The sequence below is a fragment of the Neopelma chrysocephalum genome, unplaced genomic scaffold (genome assembly GCF_003984885.1).
Source record: "Neopelma chrysocephalum unplaced genomic scaffold, ASM398488v2 Primary Assembly neopelma1_22b, whole genome shotgun sequence".
In the NCBI taxonomy this organism is placed as follows: domain Eukaryota; kingdom Metazoa; phylum Chordata; class Aves; order Passeriformes; family Pipridae; genus Neopelma; species Neopelma chrysocephalum.
Window position 1 is genome coordinate 20,533,603 of NW_020897690.1, and position 10,481 is coordinate 20,544,083.

General features: G+C 41.9%; 1 protein-coding gene across 5 annotated transcripts in view; it reads left to right on the forward strand.

Annotated features, from left to right (window-relative positions):
- OTULINL (OTU deubiquitinase with linear linkage specificity like) overlaps positions 1-9,914 on the forward strand; it is a 30,092-nt gene extending 20,178 nt beyond the window's left edge. For all 5 annotated transcript variants that reach the window (XM_027681663.1, XM_027681635.1, XM_027681647.1 and 2 more), the window contains exons 4-8: positions 10-101; positions 2,255-2,404; positions 3,150-3,278; positions 5,046-5,318; positions 7,707-9,914. In XM_027681663.1, the coding sequence (XP_027537464.1) occupies positions 10-101; positions 2,255-2,404; positions 3,150-3,278; positions 5,046-5,318; positions 7,707-7,886 (824 nt within the window). In that variant the 3' untranslated portion in view covers positions 7,887-9,914. The remainder of the gene's footprint in view (positions 1-9; positions 102-2,254; positions 2,405-3,149; positions 3,279-5,045; positions 5,319-7,706) is intronic.
- The last annotated feature ends 567 nt before the right edge of the window (positions 9,915-10,481 follow it).

A 10,481-nucleotide genomic window follows, 5' to 3' on the forward strand; every position in this document is an offset into this window, starting at 1 on the left:
TCAATTTAGGGAATCTCAGTGTGCTGACAGAAGTTGATCTCCTTGGTTATAGTGCGAGAGAATGGAAAGGAGAAACAAAGCAGGCCAAACACATGAGGGAGGTAAGAATTAAATTTTAATCTCTGCATGAGGACGAGGGAGAACTAGTACCTGGGAAAGGGATAGCACTCCCAGTGCAACGAGCTGCAGCAGCTGCCAGAGCCTGCTACACTGGTTTATCAAATGAAAAGCAAAAAGGGCAGCATGAACATGGGTCTAAATAAAGGCTGCAACAGTATGGGCCAAAATGTTGATGAAGTTTTAGTTTTGCATATTCTCTGAATTCCCCTCTCTAGCACCAGCAACACACACAGCACCCTTAAGGAAAATCATCCCCAGTGCTAAAGCCCAAAAAATTTGGTCTTAGGTGCTGTCACTTGGCCAGCCTTTGATATAAAGTAAAAACTCTCATTCCAGGGAGGAATGAAGCATCAAATCCAGTTCTCTTCAAAGCTCTGAAGGTCCATGTGACAGCAGCCAGTGCTTGGCAGCCTTCCCAGCAGCTGCTAAGGCCCCTTGTCCCCGGCGCCATCAGCTGCAGCTGGGGGCAGGCAGGGCAGGAGCTTGCATGTGACCTGTGCCAGCTTGGGTGGTGCCCAGCAGGCACGGAGCCAGTGTGCTGGGCAGTGACCATCCCATGCCTCTGCACACCATCCCTCTGCTCCAGCTTTGTGCTGGCATCTTCACCTGCAGAAGGTGCTGCAGGCAAGACAGCTTAAGTGCACCAGTGTATTTGGCATGTGTGCAGCTGTAGGTCATGGTATTCGAATCACAGAGCAAATGCATACCAAGAAGGACTTAGGAGAGGGTAAAAAGAAGCTGATAAGGCTAAACAGCAGCATAAGGGAGTTATAGAAAAAAGAAGATAGTTTTCAGAAAGCTAGAGTTGTGTTCACTTGATGAACAGAGAAAAGATCCAACTTTGCCACGTTAAATGCAAGAACACAGCAATGCCAGAAGTTCACAGAACAACACAGAAGGCCAAAAACTATTTGGAAGAATAAGTAACAAAAGATAGCAAAACTTCTAATAAATTTGCAAGCACATACTGGGCAAAAAGGCCTTTCAGAAAATCCATGAGCCTTCTAGATGATAAGACTTGAAAAGGAAACTCCTATATATGGAGCAGCCAATGGATGGCTGGTTATATCAGGGAGAAGTTGTCACTGTAAGGAGCACATTTTAGGATGAGGTTTTGTGAGATCCTTAACTAGCATAACATGCTTGCTGTTCCCAAAAGGGCCAATCCTGTGTTTGTCTTGTCTCTCCTTTCTCACCTAGTTCTAGCTAAGCAGTCCCTCTCCCTCTTTTGTGCCGGGTCTCATGTCTTCTCTTGGATGTGGTCCACCCCGATGGTGACCTGATAGAGCAGGTCATCCAGCAGGAGCCTTCTCAGAGCCCCCCAAGCTTGCTGAAGCAGCAGGAAGTTCCCCCAGCAGGAAGATTTCAGTAGGCTTGCTATCACAGCTGATAAAGTAAGAATTAGGGGAGACAATGCAGCTGAGAAGTGGTGGTGGGATGGGGTGAGGAAGGAACAGAGATTGAGAGCATCCTGCTGCCCCCTTCAGGAAGCAAACTGTAAGAGTGATGCAGCGGCCTGTGGGACTCTTCTTAATTCTCTGCAAGTTTATTGCTCCAAATTGTCTCAACAAGGGCTCAGATAGGAGCCAGAGGTAATGCAGAGGAAGTGCAGGGAGTGTGTAGCTGGAACAAGGGCTGCCCGCTTCAGCACAGAGCTGCCAGATCTGCTCAGCCTCAGGTCACCATTGCACAATGGATTCAGGTCAGTGTAAGGAGATGTTTTTGCCAAAAGGAGTTTTCTCCAGATACCTGTTTCTGCCTTTTTGGTGCTGCATCTCGTGTGTCAGTGCAAGTTGCGAAGTGGCTGAGGTTAAAGCTGTTATGGCACAGAAATCTTTGCTGATGTGCTGTAGTTTGGTTGACCATGTGAATGTTTACGCTAGCAACAGTGCAGAGACTTGAACAAGTCCCTGGGTTTTTAGAGAGTGCAGAGTCACTCTTAAGGGGCAGTGGCAGTTTAGGGTGTTTGCAAAAACCACAATGGTATAACATTTTTGTGTATATAAAACTTAAAAAATATTCTCTCTTATTTCCCTAGCTCTCTCTTATGAGTAGTTTGGAACTGGACTACAAACAACATGGGTTTTGTCCAAGATTTAAAATTTTTTATTGCTATTTTTTTTTCTTTTCGTAGGCTTATGAAGAATTGTTTTGGAGCTGTCATATCAAATACCTGAGACAAGTCAGGAGAGACAACTATAGTGCAGTAAGAGCGGTGCTTTTTCAGATATTCAGCCAAGGCATTCCTTTTCCTTCATGGATGAAGGAAAGAGATATATTGAAGGTAAAATTCATGTTCTAAATGAACACAATTTAGCTATCCTTGCACAGCAGAAGAAAGCTTTGTTCAGTGTGGAAACTGACATGTTGGCTGTCGAAGTAGAGAATCATCAGAATTTAAAGAGAAGGTTTTCAAACCCATTTAACTACTTAACTGAAAAACTGTCCATAAGCATACCTATGTGAACATAAGTCTAAATGATATTAAAAAAAAAGAAAAAGGAAAGATAAGAAAAAGTGGATAGATAAATTTTACTGCCACCCTGACAGATGTCACTCCCTTAACACAACAGGATATTTGAATCCTCGTCATCCACATCCATGCAAAGTCCAGTGGCTTACTTGGGAACTGCTGTGTTGCTGGCGCAGCAGAAATCCTGCCCTGTGCTCCAGATAGTGGCAAGGAGGTGGGAGCTATTGCTGCTGCCAGTAGAGATGTGTGTGCAGCCTGGAAGGTGTCTGTAATCTTAAGTACCTCACTGAATTTGGAAATACCCAGCTTTTCCAGAGTGTGGGTTATATATTTTGCTGAGAGCATATTTTCATCTTTTTTTGACTGGCCCTGTTTTAAAAGTTTCTTAAGGACTTGGCAGTCAAATGGATCCTCCTTCATAGCAGTTGAGTTATGAGGCTGATTTTTTTACCAGATGATAGAACCACATCGTAAATTGTATGTAGACAAGTTTATATAACTTTATATTCTACTTCTTGTTATGATTATGATTAGCTTGCCTTTTGTTTTTCCCCAGCTTCCTGAAAAGCTTTTGTATTCTCAAGGTTGTAACTGGATTCAGCAATACAGTTTTGGGCCAGAAAGATACACAGGTCCCAATGCCTTTGGGAAATTGCGCAAATGTATGGAGGCATTAAAGACAAATGTGAGTATTTAGGAAATGGTTGGGAGGAATAAAAGCCCTGAGGAATGGTTTGAGACAGAGTTAGGGAACTGCTCCTGGTTACATATTTCTGGGGCAGTCAGCCTCCCTCCCAGGTTCAGACTGCTGAGCTACTGGGAAGGCCATCACCTCTCCTGCAGGGGAATCCAGCTTTTGGGGATCCACTAGGCTGAGTACTCAAGAGTCCCCTGCAAGTTAGGGAGGCCATCCTCCCCACAGCTGTTGCTATGTGACTAGTCCTTGCCATCAAGTGCAGTATTTCATCATTTTGATTAAAAATAAACATGCTGTATGAGATGCTTCTGGATTACCTCCCCAAATGGGAAGGAACAAACAGATGGTGCATTTTCTTCTTCAACTATTGTATTTCCTTTGCATTTAAAGTGGATTTTTTTAAAGAAAAAAGTTTCAAGGCAACAGAATGAATAAATCCTTACAATTAACAAATTGTTTCAGAGCAGCTCTGTGATGCATTATGCTGTTACTGGGAATGAGGTCTAGCTCCCAACTTCATTTTATTTTTATAAAGATGGTGTTTGGCCAGTGAGATGGATTTTTGCCTACTTTCAGTAGGAGGAGTCTCTGCTTTCTTTCCCATTGTCATAGAATTTTCATTGTCATAGATTCATAGAGTCATTTAGGTTGGAAAGGACCTTTAAGATCATTCATTCTTTGCAACTACCTGAAAGAACGTTGTAGCCAGGTGGGCATTGGTCTCTTCTCCCAGGCATCCAGCAGTAGGACAAGAGGGCATGGTCTTAAGCTGTGCCAGGGGAGGTTTAGGTTGAATATTAGAAAAAATTTTTTTACAGAGAGAGTAATCAGACATTAGAATGGGCTGCCCAGGTAGGTGGTGGATTCATCGTCCCTGGAGGTTTTTAAGATGAGACTGGATGTGGCACTTAGTGCCATGGTCTAGTAACCATGGCGGTGTTGGATCAAGGGTTGGACTTGATGATCGCAGAGGTCTTTTCCAGCCCGGTTGATTCTATGATTCTATGATCAAGTCCAACCATTAACCCAGTGCTAAACCATGTCCCCAGGTCCCATATTTACACATATTTTAAATATCTCCAGGGACACTGACTCAATTACTTCCCTGGACAGCCTCTTTCAATGCCTGACAACCCTTTTGGTGAAGAATGATTTCATAATATGCAATCTAAACCTTGCCTGGCACAACTTGAGGCCTTTTCCTCTTGTTCTATCACATTAGTTGGGAGAAGAGACTAACCCCCACCTTGCTGCAGCCTCCTTTCAGGTAGTTGTAGGGAGTGACAAGGTCTCCCCTTGAGCCTCATTTTCTCCAGGTTTTCAAGGTGTGGCCTCACCAGTGCCGAGTACAGGGGGACGATCACTGATCCTGCTGGCCACGTTATTCCTGATAGACGCCAGGATGCCATTGGCCTTCTTGGCCACCTGGTCACACTGCTGGCTCATGCTTAGTCAGCTGTTGACCAGCACCCTCAGGTCTTTTTCCACTGAACAACTTCACAGCCACTCTTTCCCAAGCCTGTAGCGCTGTCTGGGGTTGACCCATGTGCAGGAACCAGCACTTGGCTTTGTTGAACCTCATACAATTGGCCTTGGTCATCTTGTGGGTTGCTGCCTGCAAATGCTGTTGTGCCTGGGCTGTGTTGGTTAATAGGTGCTTTATGCTTAGAAAAGGTATCTGTTCCTGTTTTGCAATCTTTTGTGTTAAATAGATTTCTTAATAATTTTGTTAATATTCTTCTGTGTGCTTTCCAGTGGGCTGAAATAAGTGCTACTAAAGATCATGAAAAAAGAGGAAACATGTGTAATACACTCTTTTCTGATGAAAGCAAGGAACACAAACTATATGAGGCCATAAAGTTCATCATGCTCTATGAAGTTGTTGAAGCCTATGAGCAGATAAAGAACAGGGAAGAACCTGTACATAACCTTTTTAGCCTTCTTTTTGCTCGTGATACTTCGTCTGACCCTCTGAGTTTCATGATGAATCATCTGAACTCCATAGGTGACTCTATTTGCCTAGACCAGGTAAGGATACAAATGAAATATAAATCACAAAACTTATTCCATCTTTGATGTGATTAGATGATTATATTATATATCATCCATGATAGCTGGCCCATTTTCTTCTTTGGGATGCAGGGAAGTGGACTAAGGATAGCCATTTATTTTCCAGGAAAGAAAACGTAGTAAGAGTGGACAGTTTTCTTGCTGGGACAAAAATAAATGCTGCAGGCTGTCAGTAAGACATAGTTTAGAACAACAATACCTTTGATATATGAAATAATTTTAGATTATGCAGTTTTGACCTGTTGTTTTACTTTTCCTATCTGTTCCACTATGCCAAACCCTGTAGCATCCCTCTGTTTTTTCCCCATTCTTTGGTTCCCATGAGATCTAATGTCTGTTAAAAGTACACAATGTGAATTCTGCTGTTCGCCTTTAGGTGTTTGTCATGGTTTGACAGCCCCAAAATCCAATTCCTGATTCTTAGCCCCCCTCCCACATCTCAACCCAGTGTGAGATGGGTTTTCCAGACACTACACAAGACTCAAAATGGGGGGAAAGGGATATATTACAATACACTGTACAAATAAATAAATAGTATAATACATTACATACAATCTTAACTCTATCTCTACCATGGCATACAATATTTACAATGGATCAAATCTCTTCTCCCCTGCAAATAAAAGTCCAGGAGGGAAGAAGAAAAAAGACCCCTTCCAGTCTCTGAGCAGCAGTTCACTAGGGCAGCAGGCTCTCTGTGTCTTTCATGCAGCAGCAGCAGTTGTTGGATCTTTGCCAATACACACGAGGGAGGCCTCCAAGCCTCTCTCGGCCCCCTGACGCAAACGAAGTGTCTTTCCGTGGGCTGCGTTACCCCAGACAAAGGTCGCTCCACCACGGTCATATCAACGAAGTGCAGAAGCCTTTGTGACGGTCTGGTATCTTCAGGGGATTCAAGCCCCTTTGCAGAGCTTCTGTGCTCTGCCTCAAGATGGCTGCTAGCTTCTCTGAAGCTGCAGCAAGGGAGGGCCCAAGGTCCTCTCTCACACATTTCGTCCTGGCTGAGCTCTCAGGACCACTACATTTAGGACTTCCAATTAATAGGAGTCCATCCCCTCCATTTTTGGAGGGATCTCAAAGAAAGTTTGGGGGAGTTTTGCAGTTCTTACCCCAACTTTCTCTCCGTAAAACTTAGTTCTCTCTGCTGCTTTCTCTCTCTCTCTCTCTTGGCTCGCAGAAGTTTTTCTGTCTGCTTTGCTGCATGTTTGTTTTGCTGCTTCTCTTATCTCTTGGCTCTGTGCCGCCGCTTTTTCTCCGGACAGTGATGTTTTGCCACTTCTCCTGCCGCTGCCCACGGTGAAGGAAAAAAAACTCCCAACTTCTCAGCTACAGGCACTTAGCTCAGTCTTACACTGTTCCAAGTCCCTGTAGCCCCCCTGCCAAGGGGCTGGGGGGGGGGGCAGAGCCCCCAGGGGCTCCTGCCCCGGCTCCTCGTGGCCTCAGAACATGGCCACTTGTTCTTCAACAACTACAACTACTTTCTTTTCCAGTCTGCCTGTGGTATGTTTATGTTTTGCAGGAGCGCAGATTGGTTCAAATCTCAAGTGTCACCACCCCCTGGGGGTTACCACTTTCTTAGCTCCAGGGGGAAAACCTGTTTCAAACCACTACAGTGTTAAGGTTTTTGCTTCCTATTTTATATTTAGTGAGGAGTTAAGTACTGACATCTAAGGTCCATGCTGCCACTCTGCAAGTAGTTTCCTTTTCCAATGGCTGCAATTACTTTTTATAATCAATTTCAGTTATCAAGTCAACTGTTACGCGACACAGTCATCTTTAGGAGCAGTTTGATTATAACTGGACAAGTTCTGCTCTGCCTGGCTTTGCCCAAGGAAATGAACTTCTCCCAAAGCATTTCTCCAGACTAAGCAATCCTTTGCAAGAAGTGTCAATGAAGATGCCAGTTCTCAAGTTTCATGTATGTGAAGTACAAGGAAATTTTTTCCTTTTGCTATTATATTTTCCTTATGTAGCAAGTGATCACAAGGTGGCAGACTTCCCATTTTTCAAGGTCTATCAGTCTTTTGATAATAGCCAGTCCTTTCTTGCTCCCCGCTACGCTGTGTGAGCTGGCTTTGGGAGCAGGTTATGTATCCTATCAGGTGGAGGAGGGATGTTTCCAAAGTGTCAAGCATTAACCAGAATATCCTCTGCATGCAAAAAAGCAGTGGAAGGACTGTTGAGAATACCTTCAAACTTTTAATTTTCTTACTCCTCTTGAAAAAGGGCCCCTTTTATTCCTTGTCTACTGTTTTGAAGCTAAATGACTTGCCTTAACTTGGATTATCATGAGTTTAGTTTTCTATGTCTAGAAATAAATGTGTTACATATGTCTTTCATTTTTAGGTTGAACTGTCTCTTCTTGGATATGTACTTGAAGTAAAGATAAGAGTTTACAGACTGCATAGGTTTAGTACTGAGGAATTTCAAGTAAACTACCCAGATGAATACCGAAGGGAATGGAATGAGATTTCTCTCCTGACTGAGGATGACCGCTACTATCACATCCCCCTGTTCAGAACGTGAAGGACCAGTGACTTCTTTTTCCTTTGTAAAAATATAGTGAGTGACCAGTTCCAGTGAATTAGGTTTCAAATCATTAGCAGTAAAATCTTGAGAATGCTTGTTAATGATTACGGAATGATTTATGGGTTTATTGTGTAAACATTTTGCTTTCCCATTGCAGATCAGTTCACCATCAGTCAGCCATAAAAACCATAAAATATATTGCTATAGTGTCTGGGGGAAAAAAACGTCGCATTTGAGGGTTGTCAGACAAAAAAAAATTGGACTGCCTGACAAAGAAAGCAAAGGTAATGCTGGGTTTTCTATTGCTGGCTTAAGGGTTTACTCTGACATCCATGGATGGGTTAAACTCAAGTGCCTAAAGCAATGAGACTGCCTTTTCCTACTGCCTGTCTATCTTTAGCTAGGGAGGATGAATCACAAAGAAAGCAACTCTTGAGGTCCCACAGTTTATACTCCGAGGTATTTAACTTGTATTGACTTGGGGCTGCCTGGCATGGGAGGACGTAAACTGGGGCCTTTGTGTAGCTGCTTCAAATCTCACTTGGCTTCCCTTGTTGCTGGAGTGCCTCTCTCCAGGGATGGGCAAAGCAAGCAGCTGCAGGCTGTACTTACTTCAGACATGAGAAATTAAGCTGTCTGCACCCAGCAGTGATATCTGAAGGTGAAGAACTTTTACACAGGGGAAATCAACAAGAATACTGTGCCAGATGAATGGAAGATTGCTTTATAAGTGAGGAAAGTACATAGCTTTCTCAACGCTAAAAAGGGCAGTATTAATCGGTCACAGGCAACAGAGTTAGACCCAGTAGCTGCATGTGGTTTTTGTCAACTTGTAAATCCTTTAAGGGATGATTCCAACATTACCTGCCGAGATTTCCTTTGCAATTCATCTGAGAAAACCGTGCATGGAATACATTCACAAACACTGCATTTTCAGAAAATACTCATTTTCTATGCATTTTGTGAATTCAGGAGTGTTGCATAAATGTTTTACCCTCCGAGTATGTATTAAACTCCTTGGCTAAGATTGATATCACTTATTTAGATCTCCATGTTTGAAGAATCCTGTCTGGGACAACTAAATGAAATTTACCTTACTTCATGGAACATTTTGCTCAGTTCTGTTTTCTAAAAGAATTTATTGTGTTTTAATTATTTCAAAATAAGGGACCTTAACTTGAGGAAATCTTAGATCTCGCAAAATATTTGTGAAAAGCTTAAAGTGCTGTAGGCATACGGTTGTATTGAAGAAAGCAGGATTAATTAAGAAACAAAGCCTCTCCTTTCCTTATCCTGGAGATACGAGGACAGGCAGGTTTGTTTTTCAATTCCTTCAGGAGAAAATGCCAACCAGTAATAAAAATGTGAACAGGGCCTGCAGGAGCTAAAGCATGAGGTATTTAAATGTAATGCTTGGAGTCAATGGAGAGCACTCAGTTCCTTTGTGTAAAGGAAAGAAATTTTATCCCTTACACTCCTTTTATTTGTATGTATATGTATATATATTTATAAACACAAACACTTAAGTTCTGTATTGTAGCAGTTTTGTTTCCTGGAAGTGTTTCTGAATTCAGTTTTGTTCAGTAACTTGTAGCTTTTAATTAAGAAGGTTTGATAGCTGTAATAATTTCATCTCATCAAAACCTGCATAGCAAATACTTTATTTATTAAAAGGAACTCTTTTTCACTGAATGAAATAATTTTATTACTTTAGATTTGGTTCTGCTCTGCATGGGGAAATGTTATAATGCCTGAGTGTAGAATATTGCTGTCTATTTTGCATCAACAGTAACATTTACAGCTATCAATAAACTTGTCTATATTTTGTTCTCATTTTGGTACAAGCAGACATACAAAAAAAATATGTATTTTTATAGTGGGCTTTTTAATGATTAGCATATTATTTATGAATAGAAATACAAAAGCATTACAGCTGAAAGTGATAAATTGTCAAAATGTACGTTTTTGTGATCTTGAACATATTAATAGCAGGTGATTAATAAAGATCTAACACAGACAGTGGAATTTATCTCACCAATTTGGATGTCTCCATCTGAACTAGGTCACCTTGGGCTCTCTGCCTTGTCAGTGGCACACAGACAGCCAGAGGAGTGGGTCTCTACCAGGGAGCTGGCAGTGATCAGCAAAAATCTCTCTGCCTTAGATATTTGAAGTTAGGTGAGATTTTGTCCCAATAATCCAGAAAGGACATATTGAAACAGATCTGCTGGCTTATCAGATGTCCGATGTAGTAGCCAAATCATGACAGGAACAGAAATGGGATGTGAGGAAAGGAGCTACAGGTGAGGATAATCACAAGTCTCTCAAATGCAGAGAGAGCTCTACACAGGATCCTAAGAAATATCAAGACAGGCTTGGGGCTGCACTGAGTTTTAATGAGTCACTCTGATAATATATTTTACAGATGTATAAAGCAAAAAATACTTATTTTTACATATCATGAAATATATATTATATATGAAATACATGCATATATATATATATAATATATATAAAAGAGAAATACATTAAAAAATCAATCTGAATAAAGTGCATCTGGAACTAACTGGTAGTATGGCAGTGACAGGTGCT